The sequence below is a fragment of the Strigops habroptila genome, chromosome 9 (assembly GCF_004027225.2).
Source record: "Strigops habroptila isolate Jane chromosome 9, bStrHab1.2.pri, whole genome shotgun sequence".
Classification (NCBI taxonomy): Eukaryota; Metazoa; Chordata; class Aves; order Psittaciformes; family Psittacidae; genus Strigops; species Strigops habroptila.
In genome coordinates this window covers 32,922,226-32,948,865 of record NC_044285.2, presented here as the reverse complement: position 1 = coordinate 32,948,865, position 26,640 = coordinate 32,922,226, and the positions used below count along the sequence as shown (strand labels likewise).

General features: G+C 38.4%; 2 protein-coding genes across 13 annotated transcripts in view; both read right to left on the bottom strand.

Moving 5' to 3' along the window:
* MTMR1 (myotubularin related protein 1) overlaps positions 1-22,765 on the bottom strand; it is a 44,292-nt gene extending 21,527 nt beyond the window's left edge. The window contains exons 1-14 of one of the 7 annotated variants that reach the window (XM_030498098.1): positions 22,455-22,765; positions 19,638-19,743; positions 16,881-16,904; positions 14,645-14,698; positions 13,233-13,308; positions 12,264-12,358; positions 11,965-12,072; positions 11,481-11,582; positions 10,684-10,767; positions 9,885-10,034; positions 8,866-9,054; positions 7,608-7,793; positions 4,003-4,209; positions 3,083-3,175 (exon numbers count right to left, since the gene is read on the bottom strand). In XM_030498098.1, the coding sequence (XP_030353958.1) occupies positions 3,083-3,175; positions 4,003-4,209; positions 7,608-7,793; positions 8,866-9,054; positions 9,885-10,034; positions 10,684-10,767; positions 11,481-11,582; positions 11,965-12,072; positions 12,264-12,358; positions 13,233-13,308; positions 14,645-14,698; positions 16,881-16,904; positions 19,638-19,655 (1,386 nt within the window). In that variant the 5' untranslated portion in view covers positions 19,656-19,743; positions 22,455-22,765. Of the gene's footprint in view, positions 1-3,082; positions 3,176-4,002; positions 4,210-7,607; positions 7,794-8,865; positions 9,055-9,884; positions 10,035-10,683; positions 10,768-11,480; positions 11,583-11,964; positions 12,073-12,263; positions 12,381-13,232; positions 13,322-14,644; positions 14,699-16,880; positions 16,905-19,637; positions 19,744-22,454 lie in introns of those variants that run through there. The other 6 variants (XM_030498099.1, XM_030498102.1, XM_030498100.1 and 3 more) reach the window with 6 other exon arrangements.
* A 128-nt stretch (positions 22,766-22,893) lies between these two features.
* The window catches only part of MTM1 (myotubularin 1), a 43,105-nt gene continuing 39,358 nt past the window's right edge, over positions 22,894-26,640 (bottom strand). For 4 of the 6 annotated variants that reach the window (XM_030498091.1, XM_030498094.1, XM_030498093.1 and 1 more), the window contains one exon: positions 22,894-26,061. In XM_030498091.1, coding sequence (XP_030353951.1) covers positions 25,894-26,061 — 168 coding nt within the window. In that variant the 3' untranslated portion in view covers positions 22,894-25,893. The remainder of the gene's footprint in view (positions 26,062-26,640) is intronic. The other 2 variants (XM_030498095.1, XM_030498096.1) reach the window with 1 other exon arrangement.

The following is a 26,640-nucleotide window of genomic DNA, read 5'->3' as shown; positions in this document are numbered from 1 at the left end:
AGAACTCGATAAGTGGGTGTGCTGAACCAAGTCAGGGGAAAATTCATGGGGTTTCAGACCTCAATCTCTGTGTCCAGCCCAAAGCAGCAATCAGATACAGGGAACAACAACAATTTGCAAAGGATCAAAATGTTATTTGGAAATAACTTTGAAGACAAAGCCTCTCCTAAAGGGACTCTCTCTAACTGAAAGCACTTAATGAGCCTTGTCACATTAGGGTTCTGTGTTGTGACGGGTCCATACTAATCAGATGGATGCTGACATGGCTGCTATTCCAATCCAGTGAAGCATATTCAAAATTCCATACACCAGTGGTGGCACTCAAACTAATTTATTAATAAGTGATAGCACTTATTGAAATCCTGTCTTTGGGTACAAGAGCTGTACTGTTGGAGCTGATGTATTAAGACTGTAAAGCTTCTATTACTGCTGCTGAAAAAACACTGACCTAAAAATGCTTTCCTCTGTAGTTCCAAGCCTATTAGCATCTGTTTGAAGATTCAGGTGGAAAAACTCCCCAAACGAAAATTTACTTGTTGTCAAATCCACTAATTGCGAGAGAACACATGGGTCATTAAAATCTCCCACTTGATGCTGCTGGAGTTGTTGGGGGTTTTTGTGAAGGAGATATTTAAAAGAAGGATTCTCTTGTTCAAGAAGCCTGATGATGTCAAGTGGCATCTGATTCAGAAACATGCAAAATAAACTTGCTTTTTAATCAATGAACTCGTTCTGCACTACAGTAACATTAAAAGTTGAAATACTTTGCAAAATAGTTCTTATGATTGTGGAATTGACTGAATTGGGTCAGCTGAATGATAACAGAGTACACCACTGAAACTAGTGAAAATGCATCTCTGGCAAAGGATGACATCCAGTAACAAACAGGATGCAACTTTCTACCAACTTTAAACAAACCCTTCCTCCTGTGTGGGTACTGTGTATGAAAGGTAGAAAGCTGCTAGCTGAGCTGCAACACTACATGCAAATTTTAGTTTTGTTTAATTTTTAACAGGGCATCAGTATTGCATCAGACACTTGTGGCTTTTCCAGTTTGCTATCTGCTATTCAAAATCATCAGAATTTACTAACAGAGAAGGGAAATCACCATATGCTTTTTATTAAAATCTGGTATCACTGTACTTCTCTCAAGTTCTCATTACTGTAATTGTGTGCCATAAAGACCATAAAAAAACAAGGGAAGATATAAGGCTGTCAAGGATTAAGTTTCATTGTCTGAAGCTATCTGGAAATTTATATCTTAGTGGGAAGTTAACAGATTCTCTCACTGTATTAAGTTGACTGTTTTAAGAACGTAGTTCTCAGAAGCTTAAAGATTTGCTTGCTTTGAGCCCAAGCCCAAACCTGAGCCCTGACACCCTCCAACAGTCATTAACACTTATTTGAGCTTTGGAATATTTCACATATGTTTACCATGGTTTCTAAAGCACGAAACTAGCACTGTTTTACAAGTCAATGATCTACACTAGGATAAAATAGAACCCTGATTTTCATAGGTCCATGTCAAGGTAATCACAATATTCACATCTATTCTCTAGGTGTTAAAGTCAACTAAAAGATAAAAATAAGAAGCCAAGAATCCTCCAAGAATGCCATTTTCTTTTTTTCCCCATCATGCTGTAACAATAATGATTTCTCAATGCCGCTGCCATTCACATATTTCAGAGCAGTTTCTGGATGTAGGTTTTGAACAGATGTGGTATTGGCAAAACGCTTCACAGATTTCCCTCTGCCCCTCGTCTGTTGGGTGTTTTTTTTAAGTAGAGGGAACTAAACTGTTTATAGCAAGAAATAGGAGGCGGCAAGGGAGATCACAAAAATAGAAGAGGCTGCTCTCAATTAAGGATCTCCCCAGAGGACTTTTGTTCCTGCCAGGTGTTTAGAACTGCTTCTTTTTGCTATTGTTATTAGTTTTCCTCTGAGAAGGGCAGAATTTTTCATTTACTTTCTCCAGCCATACTAAACACCACATTAATGCTGAAATATAGATACACAGAAAGCAAAAGTCTTCAAGGGACTCTGGACAAGGGCCCAGTATTACAACAGGGAACTTTCATAAAGCACTGACGATGACTGTTTTGAATACAAGTTTTGGAAACTATGATGTAAGGTTTTAAGAACCAAGTTCAGAACAAGAAGACTAAGCTAAGAGACCTGGGAGCCCTAGAATCATATGGAACCAGATAGTTAACCTCCTCTCTTCGAAACAAATCACACACTATGCAGACTTCAGTATAATTGCTTTTACCATCAGAGCACAGATCTACTTTAGGCTTCAAGGAGGAAAAAAAAAAAGAGGAGTCAAGCACTTCTAATTTACTTGGAAATAAAGCCTTCATGTGGACAACCTATTTCAGTAACCCCATTAAGGAACAACAATATAAAAGCTCAGAAAAATCTTAGGTTTATGCTCATGGAGGTGCAAGTAAGGAAAATGAAGGCTAAAGCCATGAAATAATTCAACATACTCAGAAAAAAATGAGAATTTTAATATTTTGATATCTCAAATATCACTAATTTCCAAGATCTCGCCTAATGAAGAGCTAACAGCAGTGCTGGAAGTAATAAAACTTATCTGAGAATAGGCTTGTATGTCAGAAAGGCTGTCCTGTATGCACAACGAAGCCAACATTAACTTGTATTTCACATTTGAGACACACATAGAAGAACCCTTTCTTCCCCTCAGTTCACAGTCAGCCTGGATTTTTGCTGTTTCTTGAGGACAATATAAATCCATACGAACATGTACTCTACCAGTGAATATGCAACGCAAATAATTCACCTCATCAATAACCCTCATTTATGTAATCAGAAAATCCTTTGAAAGCCTATTTTAAACAAAAGGATTGCTGGTATTTTGGTTTTAAATCACTATTTCTACTCTAGCTTCTTGTACCTCACTTTGAGCAAAAGTTTCCGTATGTGTGCATGGTGCAGTCACTGCAAAACCAACTTCAGCAAAACATGCTACTGCTCTGCAAAGGAATGTGTTCTCCTAAATGCGTTATGTTCCCAAGATAAAGTCTGAGACTTCTTAGAAATATACTCGTAAGCATCTTACCTGCTTTGTCATTTGCCAGACACAGTCAATGAACTGAAGGAAAATGGGAGATCGGTCTGCACCAGCATGATCATCATCTCCGTGTCCTACTCGCTGAAAGCCAAATCAAACTTTTAATTTCAGTCTAGTGTATTTATAGTACCAATCCAACACTTAAAAGCTCAGAAACTCTTACATATGTTCCAGCGGTGGAACAAGACAGGCAAACTGCATACGAAATTCCATAATGCTAACCCGTATTTTTCAACTACTCAACACACATTCCAATATTCACATGGATACACCTCTGCTGTTGAGCAGAGCTGGAATTACACTTGGTCAACAAAGCTGTGCCAGTTGTTTCCCCCTCTTCTACTGCACAACCATTTATCTCTAACAGTGGGGTCAAACTGGTAGGTATTTACTAAGACTGTACTGAAATAAAAACTCATCCATAGCCACCTGCCATAGCTACGTCATTTCTCCTTAAACCATCTTAGAGTCAGAGCCCACAGTGTGTCATAATAATTTACGTCCTAATTCCCTTCTAGCCCATGTGTTAAATTACACTTCAACCTTAAATAACAGTAATGGTTCCAGCAATGTTACCTTCTAGACACCTTAATTGTTTTCCTTGTTTCTCCATTCGTAAGATTGTTAAAGATGAGGCAATGTGCTACAATCTCTCTTCCTTACAAAAAAACTATCTAATTTTTTCTAACCATTATGTTCAAGCCACTTCATTCTTATTTACTTTATATTATACCTCACACAGAGATTTCCTGATAAAAATGAACAGGTCATAATTCTCTGACGCAATCACACCATTAAAAGAAGGACACCAGAGACAACTAAAATGCAGCAGAGTACTACGAGATAACATGCTATTTGAAATACAAGCTCTGAAAGTGACAAACCGCATATGAAATCTTTCAGCTTACCATTGCAAATCGATGTCCAAAACTTATCCATTCTTTCTCTATAAGAACTTCAAACCCCTTGAGAGTTCTGTAATAGCTGTCCAGCATAAGCATAGCTAGTGCAGTGAGCTGTGCAGTTCGATCCCAACCATCACTGCAATGTACCACTACAGATGTTTTACCAGACTCAATTTTATCTGCAATTCTTACTGCTCCGGCAAGAAGCATCTTAAACAAACAAAAAACAAACAAAAACCAAACATATTAAATACGAACCAAAAATCTACCCCCAGAAAGTTATAATTTTATACTCTTAAGGTGAATATATGTTAAAGTTTCAGATTAATTACATAATCATCTGGATGACATTGCTTTAAATTGGAGATTTCTGAATGGTGGTAGGCATAATCCGAGAGGTACAAAACCTGTGTGCACTCTGTTGTCCAAGAGAGAGTTCTTACCAGCCTCCATTATTAGTAGCACATAGCAAAAGAACCTTCTCTAAATTAAATCTGAAATTCTGTATCATGATGAACAGACACAAGTACTGTAACCTATTCCAAAGGCTGAAGGTTCAGTGTTTTCAAAGTTCATTATCACAGTAATCAAGCACTCTTTCTTCCTCAGCTTTCAGTTTTCAACTACTACCTTTAGAAAAAGGGACAAACCATCCAGCTAATCTAAATCAAAACACAATCCAAACAAACCCAGACACCCCTGGCTGGGAGCCTGTGCTGATTACTTCGTGCATGAATCATACATTGTATTCAACCCATAAGTACACCATTAATAGCATGGATTCAGAAGCATGCTGGAGAGCAAAGGATAGAGATGGCACAGGACTGAGATCACCTGTGTGAACTTGTTATTCTCCTCCCCCACAAAAAAACCCTTCTCTTGTTCCCTTATGCTGCTCTGTAGTATTTTTAAAACAGCTGAATAATCTCTCTCCTGTAAAGATTTGTCTCTATAACATGACCTATTATAAGACTGAAAAATATGTGAAAAAAAACCCCAACCACTACAGGTTGGGTGGAGAAGAGATTCAGAGCAGCCCTGCGGAGGAGGACTTGAGCATGTTGGTTGATGAGAAACTGAACATGACCTGGCTTCAGTGTGCACTCGCAGCCCAGAAAGCCAACTGTATCCTGGGCTGCATCAAAAGAAGCGTGACCAGCAGGTCAAAGGAGGTGATCCTGCCCCTCCACTCTGCTCTCGTGAGACCTCACTTGGAGTACTGCATACAGTTCTGGTGTCCTCAACATAAGAAGGACATGGAGCTGTTGGAGCAAGTCCAGAGGAGGGCCACGAGGATGATAAGGGGGCTGGAGCACCTTCTGTATGAAGACAGGCTGAGAAAGTTGGGGCTGTTCAGCCTGGAGAAGAGAAGGCTGCGTGGAGACCTCATAGCAGCCTTCCAGTATCTGAAGGGGGCCTACAAGGATGCTGGAGAGAGACTCTTCCTTAGGGACTGTAGCAACAGGACAAGGGGTATTGGGTTCAAACTTAAACAGGGGAAGTTTAGATTAGATATAAGGAAGAAGCTCTTTACTGTGAAGGTGGTGAGGCACTGGAATGGGCTGTCCAAGAAAGTCGTGAATGTGCTATCCTTGGCAGTGTTCAAGGCCAGGTTGGACAGAGCCTTGGGGAACATAGTTCAGTGCGAGGTGCCCCTTCCCATGGCAGGTGGGTTGGAACCAGATGATCTTAAGGTCCTTTCCAACCCTAACTATTCTATGATTCTGTGATTCTATACAGGTATGTAATAGCTTGCTGCAAATTTTCCTGAATAGAAGAACACAGATGCCTCTGAAGGAATACAGCTGAAAAAAGGACAGAACAGGTACAGGCAATAAGCAGAAAATGGGAGACAGAAAACAGAGTTACTATTAATTTGGTAAATATCTGTGGAGCAGGTGAAGAATTTTATTCTACTTTGGACAAAAGCCTTTAGAAAGAAGCTTCCTCCACAAACTATTATTCTTTATAGATGTTTCGAAACTTAGCAACCATCACAGTATTTGAGTTAGAGCTCCTAATGAATAACTGGCTTTGCATTGGTTTAGAAAATGAGAATTGGTTTAAAAATAATCATTAGCACAAGTTCTACCTTGAAAGACCCTGGAGGGCTTGAGGAAATATCCTGGGTAGGCAACAAGCACCAAGCAACTCTACTCCCATTGTTACTACTGTCTTTGCACACACAGAATGTTACTGGTACCTCCTCAGGTACTCCTGGACCACCTTCAAAGTACTGTGAGTGCCCAATGCTAGGAAGGTGAAATTTCCAGTAATGAATCGCATTAAACTGGGACACAATCACACAGGTCTGAGCCCAGAAAATGTGTTAAGAGTAAAGTTGTGGATTTGTTAATTGCTATTACAAGCCAAATCAAACAGGCAAGGCAGGCATGTGATTCTGGATAAAAGCACAGCGAGATACTATCAACACTGCCACAGTAATGGCAGCTTGTAAGAAATCAGGCCACAGTTTGTGCTGTCAAGACATAAGCATGAAGTATCATGTAAGGGACACATTCATGAAGAATGTTATGTGTGTGTCAACTCTTTAAAATAATTTAAATGAAATTTAAAATTGCCATGCTATTGTCATCTGTGCAAAAGTGGCATCAAGGACCACTTCAGACAGGTCCAAGCCCAGAAACCCCACTGAAGTCAATGTCAATGACTTCAATGACTTCAAAGGTGACGACCAGCCCAAACAACTTCACTTTTAAAAACAGATTATCGTATTTAATGCCAGGCTCACCAGAAAAGGTTTCCAGATACTCAGATTCCCAAAGCTGTTTGAAACAGTCCAACTTCAAGAGAATAAAAACATTAAACTGTCCCAAAAGATCATTAAATTTGTTTAATTCTTAATTTAGCGTTTGCTCCCTCTACTGGTTCTCCTGCAGGAGTTAGCAAGCACTAGTTAATAGAAGAGTAAAACTAATGAATGATCCCAAACATGTTTGGCCTGAGTGACATTTGAGCCAGTTGCTAATAAATTCCACTCCATCCATATTCATCATAAACAGGAGAGTGAATGTGATAATGAAATAGTCTATTCTAAAAGTATTTCAGAGGTTAGTGAAACAGACTGTAAAACTGAGTATGGTAGTGATTTAATATTATGTTGAATAAGAGAGCAGATTATAGCCAGTAGAGTGCTGACTATAAACAGGCCATGAACATGTAGGTGCCCAGCACAAGAACACTGACATTGCACTGAAGGAGGGAAGGATGAGAAAGACTGCATGATTTACAGTCAAGGCCTTTTGGCAGTTGTTCAAATACAATCTGAAGTTCCCAGGGCATTCTTCCAAAAAGCAGGGATAACCCTGGACTGCTCACAAACATTCCCTCTCAAGAAAATAAAACATTGTCCAACACTAAGTACAATACTGCACTATCAGGAATTAACTCGCTACCTACCAATACATAAAACTGGAAACACAAAGTTATTATGGAATGCTGATTTAAAAATTAAGGGTTTTTAAGATGATTACCTGATCAAAGCAACGTGCTTAAATCTAGACATTATTTTATTAATATTTTCAGAAATGCAAGTTAAAAACATGGTTTAAAAATACAACTGATTTTTCACATCAAAAGTATTTTACCCTTATATATTCCAGCCAATGTGTGGAGTCCACATTTGATAACCACCGGGTCTCATCAATAGTAGGATAAACTATTTCTTTAAGTTTACGCAGGGATTCTCTCATCACGTGTATATTATGAATTTCCAGAAAGACCAGCTCTGCATTTGGGTAGGCACTTTCACTTTCATATCCTCCACCTTTAGCCTGTCATTCAAAGAGTAGAAACAGACGAAGAAAAGAACATGTACGGGATTTCAGTATAAGGTTGAGAGAGTTATTCTGGTCAGGTTTCAGGATTTTCTGAGAGAGGATTATTTTAGCACTAATAAAACCATATTTTTGGCTTTTGTTTTTCTAAGAAGCACTAGACTATATTTTTTAGATGAAAGAAATTCTAATTGTAAGAGGCTACATTTGATAATACATCCATTGTCATGGTCTAAGCCCAGCTGGTAACTCAGAACCAGGCAGCCACTCGCTCACTCCCCCCCACAGCTCCCAGAGGGATCGGGAGGAGAATCAAAAGAATGTAAATCCCACGGGTTGAGATAAGAACAGTCCAGTAACTAAGGTATTAATGCAAAACCACTACTGCTACCACCAATGATAATAATGATAAGGGAAATAACAAGGGGAGGGAATATAAAACTAAAAGGGGAAAAGGAAAAGAAAACAATAAACACAAGTGATGCACAGTACAATTGCTCACCACCTGCCGACCAATACTCAGCCTGACCCCAGCAGCGATCTGGGCCTTCTGGGTGACTCCCCCCAGTTTATATACTGGGCGTGACGTGCTGTGGTATGGAATACCCCTTTGGCTAGTTTGGGTCAGGTGTCCTGTCTCTGCTTCCTCCCAGCTTCCCGTGCCCCTCCTCACTGGCAGAGCATGAGACTGAAAAGTCCTTGATTGGAGTAAGTGTTACTTAGCAACAACTAAAAACATCCATGTGTTATCAGCACTGTTCTCAGGCTGAAGTCGAAAACAAAGCACTGCACCAGCTACTAGGAAGGAGAAAAATAACTGCTACTACTGAAACCTTTGGTCTTTTGTGGGCTTTACCGCATCATTTCTTAGCTATGTCTTCATACTGCTTTCAGTTCCTGCCAGCCCTACCAACATTCTACAAGCAGCTTACCTTCCTTCCCATGCCCTCTTTAGAGATCCTTTTTCATCTCTTTTCAACATTGAGCTCTCCTCATCCTCATCCCTTACTCAGTCTTTAGCCTTGTAATAAAGATAGAACTACTAACGCTAGTTATGATACCAACTTACCTTGTTTGTGTCTGCAACACTATTCTGTCTGGCATCAAAGATGATCAGTTTATGTGACTGAGCATTGGCATCCATTATTGTCTGTAAATATTTTTCATCTTCTTTGCAACGCTTATCATTTGGGCCGACCGACGGCTGACTGCATCGTGTTATTGTTGCTTGGCTCTCAGGATGAATCCAGGATAACACCTGGAAGAAAATTATTTTAGTTTACTATACTACTATAAAAGCAGTAGACCAGAGCACAATTAGACAATTATGCTGTCTACATGTCACTTCCTGGCAAACCAAGAAATGCAAATTTAAGGACGAGTTGATGCAAAACCATATTGACAGCACGCTAGCACTGCTCACCCCAGATCTGAGCTTGAAATGCAGGGTGATTCTAAACATCTTAGCTTTTATTTCTAATAAAAACTAAGCCTGCTACTGCATCTTAATAATTAGAAAAACAAACAAACAAAAAACAACCAACCAACCAACCAAATGAACATAAACACAAAACCCCCTCAAGAAACAAAGGAAGAAGAAAAACTGCTTCTGCGTGGAAGTCTACAGACCTGTACACTACCTTGGTAAGCAGGTGGATAGCATGAAAACTGTCACGATCTAACATATTTAAAGGTGTTCCTATGCTACCTGCAAAACTTGTCTATTCTCAATAAAACGGCTATGAAGGTAACATATTCCACATCAAATCAGAACACAAGCTAATATGTGAATTAGCATCAGATCCCATTGTGGCTTGGAAGTGTTAACTCCAAACAAAAATTTATTACATGGCACAATAACGAAGCAATGAGACTCACATTTCAACATTTTAGTTGTTCTCTTCAGTTATAAATCCATCAAGCCTAATCCCTAATTCTTTCTTTGCTCCCTCTCTCACTGCTTCAGGAAGGAAGCCAACCCACTGTTATTAAAAATAAAAAACCAAAAACCTTAAAAGAACTCCAGTAATTTCTTATACGCTACAAATTTGTAGAGCACTTATACCACTTTGTAGAAGTTTCACTTACTGGAACTCTGCCTTTTGCTCTAAACGCTGCCACTTTTGAGAGGTCATCCTCCTTTACACTGGTTGGCACAACAAGAATAGCAGGATATGTATCACAAAGCTCATAGGTGCTGTTAATTTTGGATATTTTCCAACTCTCATTGGGCAAGCCCTGTATGAAAGCAAAACATTTTTGTATTTTTCAGGTTAGATCTTTACATATGAGTTTGGGGTGATGAATATTTTTATATGCTACATACTTTTTTAAACAGAAGTGTAACCACATTTTTCTTCTAAATAAGTTAAAAATTTAGGTCTTCAGATTGAACCATAAACCAAAACACCAGAAGTCTTTCCTATTTATTATCTTTAAAATCGATACATGAAATAACCAATTGAATAGGTGGCATGCTCAGGTAAAAAGTGACCATATAGTGAAACAAAAATACTTTTGCAACTAGCAAACTGTAGATCCACAATGACAAACAGCAGTTATTCTTCTATTTAATTCTTATTCAAACACAGGTTTTTATAAAGTCTATATTTTCTAGAAACAGCACTTGAAAAATGTGGATTTAAGAATGCCTGTTCAGATAGACCATTTTGCTCAGGTACTCAGCACATGTTACTTCTATCAGCTTCAGCAGGCTCTCAACATTCTCGGTGTCACTTGCATTTCACTATCTAAACACGAGATCTAGACAGTGTGTGTACGTACCCAGAGTTGAAAACTTTGAGTTTTCTTTAGTATTTTTTTCTTATTTAAATGTGTCTGGGGGAGATGGAGAAAAAATAATACACCAAGTACTTTTATAACTTACCTGCCTCTTATATTCCACAATTGGATCATACACTTTCCAGCCGTTAACAGCAAACTTTTCTTTATAGCTGAATGCAAAAAGAGGCTAAAGACAACAAAGCAAAGGCATAAATTACTGTCTGATAGGCTGTATGCACAATAAGTTCCAAAAGAGTGAACTTTCTAATATTTCAAATGTAACACTTGTAAAACTCTTTAACAGCAAACATGAAACCTTCAGTCAAGACTTGACAACACTGTGCTAGAAAGAAAATGAAACACCATTTCCTCCTTCAAGTACACACCATATAGTTAACAAAATCAAGATAGGAAATAGAGAGACCTGAAGTTACTTGCCTGTCATCATACAACACATCAATGGCAAAGCCAGGATGAGAACCTTGGTCTCCTACCTCTCAACCAGTTCCATACCCATACAAGCAAATGAAACAGCATTCTGCAGCTAACTAATAACAAGACTAATAGTACCTATTTGTTATTTTCAACAGAACTTCCAGACTGTATTATCTGCTGCAGAAAATAAGAGTCAATACATATATATATTTTTAATCAGCAACATTAGGCAAATGCAAATCTCAGCAGTTATGTACAAGTTAACTAACTTTACTGCTAGCAGGACATAGCATAATGTTCTAAGAATTAATGCAACAAGAAAACAGGGTCAGAGTAGCTTGGTGCTCTGTAACAGATTTTACGAATCAACATTTCTATGGTTGTTATACAGCCCCTTATTTTCCCACCTATACTTTCCAAAAAGATGACAGCCAGTGACAGTCTTCTCTACATCTTAAGACTTACCAGCCCATTAGAAACAGGAAATGCACGTGTTACAAGGTTTTCAAAGATCTCTAATCTGTTCTGCTCTTCCTGTTTATAGGCCAGCCGCAAATTTCTCATATCCTGTCAAAAATAAGTTATACTATTTTAATCTATGATAAAAAAAAAGGCAGTTATAAGAAATTTGATTGAAGGAAGGCATATATGTAGCACTAAGACACTGACATCATCTAACCCACATTAGAACAGATGACAAGGATCATCACTAGAGTTGCTAGATATAAAAATAGCCACTTTTCCTTTGAATTCACTCTTGAGACAAAAGGCAGAAGTATTTAAGACTGCAAGTATCATAAGAGGAATTGAAATATATTATCTAGATGAAGCAGGGTTCAAATACAGGGAACTGAACAGACAGAAAAATAGCACATGCGCATGCAGATTCCTCTTACAGAAAAATGAGATGAAAATACTTTAATATGAATACATCTTTACCACACCATACCTTGCAAACTATTTCTATACCACATGAGTTGTCTCCATGGCTCTGTACTCCAATTTTTTCAACTCTACTTATGACTCCAAGGGGAACATCAACAACAAAAGGTGGATCCTGAAATTTGTATATAAACCAAAGCAATTTTGTTACACAAACTAATATTGTTCACATATGTTTCTTTAGAGTCAACTACAATTCCCGTTTAACACACCATACTTCACTTACACTAAACTTATCACTTTCTGAAATCTACCTCAGCAACAGTCCTACGTGAAACAACATGCAGTTAGACAGCAAAGTCTTACCCTTTCAACACTTTTGATATACATTCTGAAGTCCGTCACTGTTAGAGTACCACTGACTGCTCCCATAAATGGACAGATGTACATGACATCTTTAGCTGGAAAACAGACCAATTAAAGCTTTGTTTTACTATTACAGACATCTGTTCCATAAAAATCTATTTCCATTTAAAAATAGCAAGATTTTAGCAGTTCTGTAAGATTTTGATGCTTGACCTCTATAGTAAAGCCTACTTTTCAGACGCTGTCAGGACTGAGAGCTGTCTTTAGCTCAATGGTGCAAACAATCAAATCCCTCAGTCCCACGGCTGCTCAGCAACTGGGGCAGGGCTCAGCTAGCACAGGCTGCAGTAAGAGCATGCAGGTAACAAAGCACCCTGCTGGTATTCTTAGCTTTCGGTGGCTCTGGTCCCTGCCCTGAGGTGTAAAGCACCCACAGTCACCTCAGACCATCCAATTACTCATCTGTACACAACTGACTTCCCCCTAATTCAATTATAGCCCCATATCTTCATGTTCACTTTTATTTGAAAGAGCTACTATTCTTTTCCAGCCAAGTACTGTACTGCTAATGCAGTTTGCTGTCACGGATCAAAGTGAAATAAACCTCATTAGGAACTAAAAACTAAATTTTCCATAATTTCATCTTCTTTGTTATCACAGTTTTGAAGCTTCTGAATCTATGAAGTATCCTTGGCATCCCCAGGCAGAAATACAACCCCATACACCTGTATGGAACAAACCAACCCTTGAAAAAACCTGATTTATCTAGATGGAGCAAGTCATCCTCTGGAACTGATCTCTCCTTCCTACATATGGATTTGAAAGACAAAAGAAATCCACACCAAATCAGCTAATCTAAAGCAGCATTAAATTGAAATATCAAAAGGCAAAAGAAAACAATATTCTGTTTTTAAATAAATAAACTAGCGATTTAACAGTATCCAGTATAGTACTCAGTAGTATGCTTACCAATAACTTTGATTGATTCTCCAGGAAAAAGTGGAGCCTCTTCCATCTGTGCTAGTTTGTTTCCATCCCGCAGTGCCTGGCAGAATTCCAAAACCATGAGTAAATCTCACTTCCCATCTGTACTACATCAATACATTTTGATGCAAAGTGCTTTTACTACCAGATTACTGGAACACAAGAAGTGTGTCTTTTTTTACAAGGCACAACTGTATTAAACAGTACCATAGTAAAAAACAAAAACACAAACACGACACTCATTATTATAAATATTACACAGGCATACACGTTACTAACATATTAGTAATGAAGCATTTATGCAACAATCAGTTTCACATGCTAGCTACATATAGCATACAAAAATATGAACAATGAGATCAGCCCAAATTTATAATTAAGTTGTTAGTCTTTCGCTAAATGCAGGTATTGGGGTATTTTATCTACTTGAGAACATTTTAAAGCTCATGTTAATTTTTTTCTATTTTTAATGTTGTTTATTTGAGCATTTTCATCTGAGAGAATTACATGGCAGAAGCTTTATTAACATTTTAATTTTGTATTTTTCATAAGTCAAAAGCACCCCATGATGCTCTATTTCAATCAATACTCTACTGAGAGTGCCACAGGTTATGGAAGAGGTCCATTATAGGAATTTTGGATCCAGAAGGTCAGCTTAAAGAATGAAGTAACAATGAAATATAGAAGAAAAATTAGCAGTTTTAAAATAAGGGCTAATTCCATAAATTTTCATTTAAGTAAATTGCTTCATTCCTGGATGATATAGGATTGAACCTTTGGGTCCTTCATTGGCAGCTAAGATTTACAATGTACTAAAGACTTTAATTAAGAAAAAAAGGGTTTACGGGACTTTTAAGCACCATGTGAGAAAGTGATCTCTCTCAGGTCAACATGATGAGATATTAAGGTTTCAAATTTTACATTCTGAAGTGAGAATAAATATAATGGACTATGTTAATAACCCTTCTCTTAAATTACAGGTCAGTTTCACATTCAAATAATTGGTAGGATCTATATGCCTCCAAGCAAACTACCCCAAGTCCTCATTAATAAATAATTTCTAAAGATATTTAAATTGATCTCTGGCTTTAGATTTTCTTCTAAACTAACAAAATTTTATAGTCAGCACCCTGTCACGAGAGATGACATTTAGAGAATCAGCCAATACTTACAAATTTAGAAGGATGAATGTGATCTGTCAGGTAGGGGTTTATGTGCAGTATTACATTTTAGACTACTTGACATTACACAAAAACCCTACCTAGCACGTAACCGGTTAACATACTAAATGCTTTCTATGGATTCTCTTGCATGAAAAAGATTTCTATGTAAACTACAAGTACTAACATACAGTACCTTGCTACACAGTTAATGAAAGAAAGATGAGTAAAACTTGCCACCTGATCAGGTTCTGCTTCAGAATGATAGCCATTGTGTCCATCCTGAATATCCTGCATTGCATGAGGCAGCAGTAGGGCAAGAGAGAAGTAACAGGAAAAAACATGCAGACAACAGGTGAAAGGACAGAATCTTTTCTTTGTTGTTTCCCTTTTTTCACTTTCCTTAAAAAGACAGCATATACTTTAACTCCAATTTAGCTATTCAAAATCTTCCACTCCTGGCATAAACTACTTTCCACAGAAAGGATTCCAAGCTATTAGCACTATCTTTTTGATGTTATTTGGCACAGCACAAAAAGAAAAATATACTCCCTTTTTCACAAAAGAGTCAGTGCTGGTAGATAAGAACATAAAAGTATGTACTGTCTTTTTAAGACAAACAACCTCATAGTGAAGAAAATGAATTCGAAGTATGCCACATGCTTATCAATAGAAGAAACTGAGTACAGCTTGCAATCGTAGCATTAGGGGAAGACTCATGCAATCTTTTAAGGAAAAAATAGGTCGACATCAAATAGAAGCATCTCGACAATTTAGAAAATGCTCCACTGTATAAAACATGTTTTAATTGAACTTTCAGTTTCATGGTTTCACATATACTTCCAGCAACTTTTGTGTTGTTGCTGAAAACCTAGTAATTTTACAGAACCTAAAATTATTCTTCCTAGCAAAGTATACAAACAATTCACATTTTTTGTGTTAATTTTGCATCATGTTGGCAAGAAATCCTGAATATTAATTAAATCTCTTTAATAAACATAAGGTCCTTATGCACTCCAGAGAGAAGCACAAATGTCACAGGGTCATATGAAGGAATTGTTTTAATACATTCAGCCAAAATTGTTCTTCTGTCTTCTTTCTTTATTAACTGGAGAGAAGTTGTGCTCATGATAGTCTATTATTCCGAGTTCACATGCAAAGCACTTCTCACTTGATAAGACTGCAAAACCAGCCTCAGTCTAAATTTACAAATGTTTGCTAAAGTCAATTTTTCTTTCTACAGAACCCTCAAAAAAGAAAAACTTAGAGGAAGGACTTCAGATATCTTCAGATAATTTGAACTCTACAAGAGTTTACAAATTAATTAAAAAACCTTTTCAAATTCTAAAGAACTCCTAACATTTATGTATTGGTGGAATACTGTTACATAGAAATTACTTAAATTTCAGACCATAAAAACATTGTTTCTGAAATTAAAGCAAAAGAGATATTGTGATCTCTGGAAGAAAACCAGAAAGACAACCAGCAATTACGCCAAAAGATTTTAAATAAATGAAAGAGAAAGAAGCACAGCAGATCCTTCACAGATCAAAGCCTTTACAAAGAACTATGAAAAAACGGAATAAAACCAATCAATTTTTGTTACTCAACCCAGACCAATTATTTCAAGAGCTATCTATTAAAAAAAACATTAAAAATCAACTTGTGTGTTTGTATGATTGGATTAAACACATCTTTTTCAAATATGTAAACAACAGATGAGAAAAAGAAATCATTCAGACTTCGTCTCCTGGTTTGAGACTGAACAAGAGGTCTTTGTTTGAATATAAGTGTTAGACACATTTCATGAACAATGTCAGAACACTATCCAGATCATTTCTCACTCCATAAATGTTACTAAGAGATAGCGACAAGAAAACAAGGCATGCCCTTTTTCTCTCTCCAATGAACAACGGGCAAGACCCAGACTCAAAATTATTAAAAAGATGCAAGTCATTGCACTAGTGTCTAAGTTCAAACTTAACTTTCAGTTGTACTACAAGGGTGGTAACAATTTAAGTAAAACAGGTATAAAGGCAAGCATGAATTGGTATCTTATTTAAATATGATAGACAAAGACATAATGCTTTCACCACTAATATTCTTTAGCATAGATAACACGTTAAAGCTGCTAACATAGTACTCCGTAGTCCGAAGCATGTAAGCCTCAGCTGCAAGCATCCATTTTGTCAAAATTAATGTAATAAAACTGAAGTTAGTGTTGCACATTCAAAACATAATTTAAAAATACTGCTCTCTTACACATTGACTTTTATTGCTCATGAAAACATTGTAATGTATATAAAGCATTTCTATGGCAAAGAAGCTGTTGCACTGCATAGCAAAATGGTCTGACTGGTTCATAAAAACCATTAATGAAGTAAAGAAGAACACTTGACACACCAAGATCTCACACAGCACAAAAGACAAACAGGTAGGAGGCCATTTTACTGTTAGCCAAAGGTAATCTTACCCGTATAACAGGCCTCCTGTACACCTGTTAGTTAAAATATAAAAGGTTATCCAATAAATCACAAATATTTGATTTGTTAAATATATTAGCTAAGCTCATCAGATTTTCAGAACTCTACTTCCAAACATTTTAATTATAGCTGGATTTTGAAAGAATGAAACAAAACCATGCAGATCTAGTAGCTCTCATTTGCAGAATTGTTTTGGTCTAAAAACAATCTTGCCACTTCATTTTAGCAATGCAACAAATGCCAAGCTCTTTTGAAACATTCATTCCTAATCACCATTTTATCCAGTTACAATGTGCTATTGTGAAAAGAAAAGAAAGAGCCTGGTAATCCTTCTAGGTGGAAGACAATGAGCCTGCAATAACAACCTTGAAGTACAATGCCATATCTTTTAGATTCAAACAGAAAAACAAGGAAGCATCAACTCTTCTCAACTTATTTCTGAAGGTGTCTATGCTCAGCTACTATAATCTAAGTGATTTTCACTTAGGTGAACCCCTCATTCCAGAATACTGTCCAGGCAGAGAGTATGTCAGAGAAGACATACACAGCAGAGTTCAGCGAGATCATGTTGTTGAAGGGTTTAAGTGAACAAGAGCTTGCTCAGTGCTCTCCAGTTTTGACCATTTCATTTGCAGCCCCTTTGCTTCCATCTTCACCCTCCCCTAAATTAAATTCTGGTAAGGAAGGTTAAACAAAGTAACATGCGTAACACCATTAGACATAAGAATCGATATATTTGCCTATTTTTGGAAACATATTGATTGAAACATTAAAAAAAAAAAAAGGATGAAAGAAAGAATAAAGCAGTGAGTTCCTGGTAAATCCAGCAGAAAGCAACAGAACTGCCTGAACCAGTCTCAGAAACACACGCACACATCTGGCCCTACCTGAATGCTCCAAGTTGCTTTAAGACAGTCTCTAAGTGCAGCAATTCGAGGTAAGCAAATGTAATGAAGACCCAGAAAATTGATCAGTGTACATCAAAAGAGAAAGATGTCTCAAAGGAAAACTGAGTTATAAATGGGCGTTATCTTTTTACACGTGAATTCCACATTAATAATGAATAAACCCAGCCTGCCAGTGGTACTGACTAAGCAACTAATCATATTACCGAATTCTTGCAAAAGCTAAGTGCAAAGGAAACCTTCTCCTAAAGCATAGACACCACTTCACAAGATACTAGGCCTGAACATAACTAAAGGTATTCTAGGATAAAAAATGCCATGATGTTATACACAAATATGGGATTTCAAATCATGGCAATGCAATGATGCCAAATACAATTTATACACAAAATTCTGAATACCACCAAGTTTGGGGTTTTTTTTTTTTCTTTCATTTTATGAAAGTGAGAATGATGTAGAATTTAACTAGGCCTTGAAAGACTTATTCCTGTTAAATAACACCCAAGAGGAGTCTGGTATAGAGAAGGACATTACTTCGAATTCAAAAGTGCTCTTTACACCAGAGGAATGTGTTCTAACTCAGAGAAAAACTGAACACCAAGCCTACATACTTGGATTTTACTAAAATGAAGTCCTTGATCTACAGGGCAAATACAACATCGACAGCTGTTATGCAAGGTTTCCCACAATGTTTTATCAAAGATGTTAGCCTTGACCTGAAGTAAGCATTTGCAATTCAGCTGCCATAGTATGGAAGAGCTACACTTTTTTATGAGCATAAGCTGCTGACTGTGCCAATAGTGTGAAACTCTGTGAAGGTGAATTTTTAAGTAGACTACAGCCAAAAACATTTTGTGGATTCATCTTCAGGCTTGGGCTGAATCCGACCTGCTGTCACAGAATCTAAAATACACTGATTCTGGACAATAAACTTTTAAACCACAAAGCTTGTTAGAAAATAATTTAAAATCTAATTAAAAACAAACAAACAAAAAAACCCCCATAAAATCTTCACTTGGCCATTTTAAATAAAGACTATGAAAGTGTTTCAAATCTGGAAAGGAAAAAGGATCTAGACAGCAGAAGCCTGGGTTTCTGAAAGAGACTTGAAACAAAGGTGACTTCTGTCAATTTGTAAGAGAAGGAAAACTGCATATGCTTCACTCCTGATAGTTCAGTTGGATAGTTCAGTTCCTATATGGCTACATATAGGAAAGAGCAAATGAACATGAAAGACTTGGGGTAAAAAAGCATAATAGAACCTAACAAGTAAACCATACTGTGCAATCATTACCTTAGTGACAAAAATGTTGCTGGGAGGGAATGAAAAGGGTGATTTTTTGTTTGTTTGTTTGTTGTTAAATTCTCTCTCTGGTGAAACCCCATGAAAAATAATAGTAATTTCTGTCCTTTACATGGTAATAAAGACATCTGCATTTCTTTTTTGTGAAATCTGGAAAGCTCAATTCTGTACTCTGAATGACACACACTAGAAACACTTTCAAACCTGTAACTATTAATTTACTTTACTATTTTTTTATTAAACGTAGTAATCAAAAGAAAAGACAACTCACTTTCGGCATTTTATTCAATACACTGGCTTTTAATTTTCCTTTCACCTCTCTCTTAATTTTTATTCTGTAGACTTCAATGCCACTATTTAAATACAGAGGAAAACACAAAGCAGATTCAAAAACTCCTACACATAACGAGGTGTTTCTAGTTCTGAAACATTCAGTGATAGCTTAAGTACTTACCACCTGACAATCAAGGTAGCAAAGACTTTCCTGATCATTCACTCTTTCCTCTTAAACAAATCAATGCATTCCTCAAGTCACTTACCCTGTAGTCCCTGGACATGCCTTCTGATGGGACAGACCCTGAAATCTGACTAGAAATGGTCGCAGCTATCAGCTGTTTACACCATTCCACATGGGATCCAGTTGGGCTGCAAAACCAGAATATTTCAAATTAGTTAGCAGTAATTCAAAATGTATATTGAGAACAGCAAAACCATTGAGCACATCCAGAAAACAAGACCATAAATGATCACTAACATCATGAGAATTAGCTTGCTTTGTAGGCAGAATGCAACTGTTTGGCTGATCAAATCAGGGAAGAGAATTTACAAGATTTTATTCAGAGATGTTGAGCTGCCAACAGGGTTAAAAGCAAAGATAGGGTCCTAGGAACTTCTAAAAATGTTGGTTCCCTCATCAGGTGTAATTTTTGTCATCATTCACACATTTTCTTCTTAAAGCCACCCACTGAATGAATTTGGTCAAGTAACAGGAAACTCCTTACACTTCCCTTATTATTATTTCCTGGTTATTCAGTAAATCCTCAAAATTAAATTACTCTATCCTAGTATTTAAAAACTTAAGCTAGTGTTGTATTCTATATCAATATTAAATGTAGAAAATACATGTTTTCTAAAGTGTAACTTCTAGTTAGGCATATTTTTTTCCTACTCATAAAATAATCTCTGAATAATCTTCAGGACAGGCCTCCCTATGCCACAGCAAGGAATTCTGCAGTGCAGGGGGTTTATAAGAACCCTAAAGACAAAACAACTGAACAGAAGAATCGCACTAAACCCCAGATGATGGTTTTGAGAACAGTCTCCTGAACTAGCGCTGCTCACAAATAACATAGTATTGAGAGTGAGAAGCAACTACAGCCTATTGCCAGCCACTTTGAAGTGCGCTAGGTCTGCTTCAAAAAACACCAGTATCTGATGGAAAACTGGGAATGCCAGAGGGAACTGTTCCCTGAGCACCAGGGCAGCCTCAGCTTAGGTAAGTGCCATTTCTTCAAACAGTTTAGCTGGGCTCTTCTACAGATTTAATGCTTATTTGGAAGTCAAATACAGAAAGAAAATGTTAATTCATTTTTAGAATTAATTCATAAACTAGCTTTGGATTCTGTGAGTATCCAGTGACACTGAAGTCAGTGCACACCCAGCACCCAACAGGTGCACCACGACCTGGACACTAAGAGGGCGGGATACTCACATAAGATGACCAATTATTCCTTACCAAGAGGTCTTTTCACACATTGACTCTGCTGGCATAAGTACATATAAGGTGAAGCCGCATGCAACAACTGACATGAAAGCTCTTTCAGAACTGATAAATTTTTGTAGCTTTCTCTCCACCTGCAAGATTCTACAGGGTACTAGATCACAAAATGTTGTTTTGCAACTAAAACACATCTATGGTATTCCTGCTTGAACAAGGAAGACAACTCTCAGGTTAGGGCTAAACCTGAATCCAGATTCACCTAGGGAAACTTTTCACTGCAGTTTTGCAAAAGAGTGAATGAGCTAAATCCTGCAATATACCTTTTCTGATCTCATCCATTTCTCTTTCTCGCATCCCTTAATTTCTAGTGCATCTTCTTAGGGTTTGCCTAAGTTTGTTTCCAAATAAGCATTTACTTGTAAATTAAGAAAAGGATTTATTTTTCTATGGCTTATCTTCATTGGGAATCACTATATCAACAAAGAACAGCAGGAGGAAAAAATGTCAATGCAGCTCCATCTCCTACAATCAGTGCCTGAGTATGTATCAGTGAACCTCAGGATGCTGATCACAGCTGTGCGGTATGTGTCAAGCGGGACACATACCAGCACAGCCTGGTACAACCATACTGGCAAATAAGTAAATGGTATGAAAAATGGACACTATAACTTCTCCAGAGTAGAACAAGATGAGAGGAAAGAAAGAGGAAAACTATGATAAGAATGAGCATTATTAAGAAATACAAAGTTATGAGTTTCAGTGATAGAAAATGGATATTTGATTTCCACCTCTGCTAGAGTGATGTAAAACTCCAGATTACTCCTAATATAGAGAGAATATGAAGACTGCAACCTGACAGTGATTCTTAAATACAGTGTTTTTTCTTTATTTTTCATCTAGGTGAAACTTCCTTTAGTTTCTACTCCTTGTTCAAGGGTTTTGAATTCAGCTCTGAAGTATGCCTCCAGCTGGAACGATTCTAAAGGAAGGAGGTACGGTGCCGGCGCGTGACCAAGCAGATGTGGTAACATCTGGCCAGGTCCAGCCCCTGTGTGAAACCCGAGCACCTGCACCGGCGGCACCAGGCACTGAGCCACCACACGCACCGACGGTAAGTCAGTTACATCGCTGCAGGGGAAATACACGCGTGCATGGGAAATAAACAAACAACAAAATCGGGAATAAACGCTTAAAAGCTGAGAACAGTCTCACTTGAGTTCGCGAAGAGGAGAAGCTATGCACTGCCCAGAAACACCCGGCCCGAAATCCGCCCTGCAGCCCCGGCCTCCGCCGAACCATCGATGACGATAATGATGAAAAACACACAACCGCGAGCAGGAAACTCTGACAAGGGCCGGTTCCCCGCCTGCGACAATCCACCGTCAGCCCGCGCGCACTGGAATGAACCCCCAGATTTAAGTCCCCCGGCTCCGCGCCCGTTTCCAGGCCGGTTTCGGGGCGCGGAGGAACGGGCAGAGCCCGCCTCATGGCCGGGGGCCGCGCTGCGCCGGGGGCCGCGGGCCGAGGGGCGCGGGCCGAGGGACGCCCTCCACGGGAGCGCAGGCCGCGGCGCCCCGCACCGAGCGCCGGAAGCGGCGTCTACTTCTCCCGCCGCGCCGCCGCCGGCTCCGCTCACCTGTCCAGAGTCTCCGTGCTGGGCTGCCGCGACCCCGCCCCTGCCGCCGCGCTCGCCGCCCGCACGGCTCGCCGGTTCACGCCGCCGCCCTCCACCGCCGGCCCAGCTGCCGCTGCCCCCCCCGCTCCATGTTTCCGGCCGCCGCCGGGACTCGCTGCGCCGCCGGGATGGAGGGCTGCCGCCCCTCCGCGTCCCCCGCCCCGCTCCACCGCCCGGCCCGGCCCTGGCGCCTCAGGCCAGCCCTCTCGGGCCCCGGCGGCGGCCGAGAGCTGTCACCTGGCGGTGGGGCTTTACCCACAGGCCTCCGCGCCGCCGCGAGGGCGGGCAGCGGCCCCGCGCGGCGGGGGAAGGCCGGGCCGGGGCTGAGGCGGGCGAGGGAAGCCCCTCCGGCGGTACTCGGGATGGCGCGCCCCAAAAACTGCCTGTCAGAGGCAAAGGGTTTGAAACTGACACCGTGTTTATTTCTCCTCCGCTCACACACGTACATGGCAGACGGATGTTAAGCTCTCCCCCTCAACGCCCCAAAGTCGCTTCACAAGTCCCACCCAGCTCCAGCGCAGTCCTGCGGTCACCAGGGGCACGGTCCCCAAGGGAGAGTACTGGTCAGGTATGAGAGACGGTTTCCTCAAGCATGACAAAATGCTCACTGCGAGGCAACAACTGAACTCAAAGCAGCGTTAAAAAGATACATCAAAAGGAGGTAGCACACAAACTAGTTCTAGGAGATACCCATAACAGTAACGCTGGGGTGGATAAGGCAAAGGCAAATAAAGAAGGCATCCAACACATAACCTAGCTTTTGTGCTGGGCTTCAGTTACTTATTTATAAAGTTTATCTTCTCAGGTGCATGGAAGTACAAAAACAGAAAGGGAAAAACCAAAACAGCATTGCGAGATGGACATTTCATATGGGACATGAAGCACTTAGAGCTGTTGTTGTTTACACCCCTACTCTTTTACCCCTCTAGGAAAGGCACATGGCGCCTGGAACTCCCTCATTCACTGCCCCAGGCTTGCCGTCCGCTGCAGGGGATGGATGCTCTAGCTGCTGTACACAGGGATGGAGGCACCAGGCCGTGCCCACCATGCACAGTGACTGCCCGGATCATGCCCGGATCATGAGGAGAAGAAGAGCTTTCTATTAACACTGATCAGTTTGTATGCCGACATTCACAACTTTAAACTACTATTTTCCAAAAAGTACTGGATTAAAAACGCTTGCCTACTATTGCCATGTAAAAAGTAGAATTAAAACAAGTATCTTATGTGTTGACTGGGGGGGGGGGGGGGGGGGGGGAACCAAAACATCCAAGCCTGCACAGAGCTGTTAGAAAGCTTCAAAGACTGAAATTTGACTGAAGCAGTAATATGAAGAATGGTATATATGTAATAAGTGCAAAAAGATCCTTTCCATTATATTAAACTCTCCCAAATGCAGTAGGTTAATATGTAGTGTTTACACAGTAAAACAATTAGATTTTCTGAACTTCTCCACACTGCTCAGAGATGTCACCAATACATTCAACTCAAATACAGAAACTTTAAATATGCTAGTAAAAATAGCTTTTTTATAAACCACAACTAAGCAGAAGGCAAATATACCAGAGTATGCATAGCTTTCAAAATGTAAATATATCATGAACGATAGAGTATCCTTCTTCATTTATCTGATATAATGCACCTCATTTACCTTAACAAGTCAAGATTTTGGGACAACATTGTTATTTTGGAAACACATAGTGAAGAATGTTAATGTGAGAATGAAATTTAGAGGACAAAAATAAGTCATAAATCATGTGTATTTAGAACTTACACGGTGTATGCTCTGAGCTTCCCTGAAACAATAGTGCAATTCAGTGTATCTACTGAATTAAATCAAGAGGCAGTATACTTCTATTCCTTTGAAAAAATACAGTCCTAAAAATATTCAGATGTCCTCTAAACTTCAACTTATTTTATGGAACTATAGCTTTAAATTTAGTTTTCATATGCAAAATATTTACACTTTATAAACTTTCAGAATTTCTAATAAACTATATATAATTACACAGAACTTAATTTATATATATAATCCTATTATATCTTGCAGATCAAAACTCACCACATGTACAATAATTTACAATGACAGAAGCCTCAAGCATCAAAATATTTCCTTTAAAAGAACAATATTAGAGTCCCCTACAAATTGGGAATTGCAGTATTTCCTGGATTGCCTGAATATCATTAAACTTCTGAGAATATGCAAAATACTAATTAATTATCAAGCAGCAAGTTTTGTGCTGTTATAAGAAATGTTTGAAACTACTTAAAAAAAAAAAAACTACCTGAAAGGAAGAAATTAAAGGTTTACAAGAAGCCTCTGAAATGAAGGCTTGAAACTAGAATTTACTGGAAGGCTCAATGTATATATGCAAATCTTGTATACTGAAGTCCCTTAAATACTTAATGTATTTGTTGAACAAAAGTTAAATTAAACAGGAAGCTATAAATGTACAAGTTTTCAATAGTATTTATATCTGAAAAATTTTGCCTACTTTGGTATAAAAGCTCCTTTAAACAGGCACATTTACTTTTAGAAGACAAACACAAGCATTTATACTATGGCTATTGCTGGATGTTTAAGCAAGGTCTCTGTGGGTCTGTTTTTAATGATATAAACCTTCTTTAGAACCATTTTACTCTGTATTAATCCAAAGAGCCAATATTGCTAACAGTGACAATTTGTAATACACTTTAGTGCTGAATAGTTAGCCAAAACAGGACTTCTCAGAATCCAGTACAACTGTCATTTGTAAATTGATTATTTTTATAAAAAATAGATTTTTTCTTCTATTTTACTATCTATTGAACTATCCGAACTTCTTAATTAGAAGTATTTCAGTGAAATCCCTTCCATATTTTTGTTTATTTCAAAAAAGGAAAAATTGCAATTCTCAGGTAACCAGAAAATTTCAACACTTCTCTCTGAAATCTTACAATAGAATTTATTTTTCTCTCATGAACTCCACAAAGGTATTCCTAAAAGGAATACACATTACCTAATTTCACATAATGTGGATATTCCTATTGCCATTAACGCGTTTATTCATGACATGTAAGATTAAGCACGAATTTCCTTACATGACCTACAGTGTAATAAATGAAAGCATTCTTAATGAAAACAATCAAATTCACTTCAATTATACCAGACTTTCCAAAATAACTCTTGAAGCCCTCCATAACTAGAAGCTGATTAATAACGTTCCCAGTCCACAGGTTCTAAAAGGCACGTAATTGAAGTTGGTTTTGTTTGCTCTGAAGTTGTCCTCAAATGAAGACAGCCTAAAATATTTTGTGTTAGGAGAGTCTAATGTAAGGCATTAAAATCTTCCTCTTTATGCTAGATATCTATGTTAAGCACCGCTTGCTGTGACAGCACAGGACGAAGCCAACATTTCCTTCAAAAATGTGTTTGTACTTGGGACATCATTTGTGAGGGAGATGACGTAGAGGCTGATGAACTGGATATCTTAGAATTATTTGTGATCTGTAGTTCTTCAAGTCTCCTTATATAATCATCACGTAACGCAAGAAGCTCCATGTATCGCTGCTCCACTGGATTTGGCTGCTAGAAAGAAATCTGTATTAGTCTTATCACTTCAGTCCCACTACTTCTACGCAATTCGGCTGGTGTAGTATTTGTGTTTTCCTGGCATTACTCTGTATTTGTAGTTTCCAACATACGTAACAAGTTGTAGCTAAACAGAAACATTTAATCTATAATGCAAGAGCCCTCTGCCTTTCACTTGTTCTCAACCAAAGAAAATTTTTACACAAAAGTTCTTCCCACCTCAATAAAACCAGCCAGCACTTCCTGGAGCATATGGATTTTATTTTCTTAATATCTAATACTGTGAGGAAGATAGGTATGAATATCTTGTCGAAAGTTTTCTCTTCTTGACTTATTACAAGGTTTTAGATTCCAGAGATTAGATGTCTCATCATCTTCCTTAAAAACAGGGTTTAGCCAGACTATTTTAGCTACACTGATCAGATTAAGATGGAATCCATGTCTTCAGATTAAATAAACTTCCCTTACTGATAAAATTTCCTTCATTTTTTAATAGTAAATTTGCAACTTTGTGTAAATAAAGTGAAATACATGCAAAAAATTAATAATGAATTCTGTAAGCAAGCTTGAATGTGT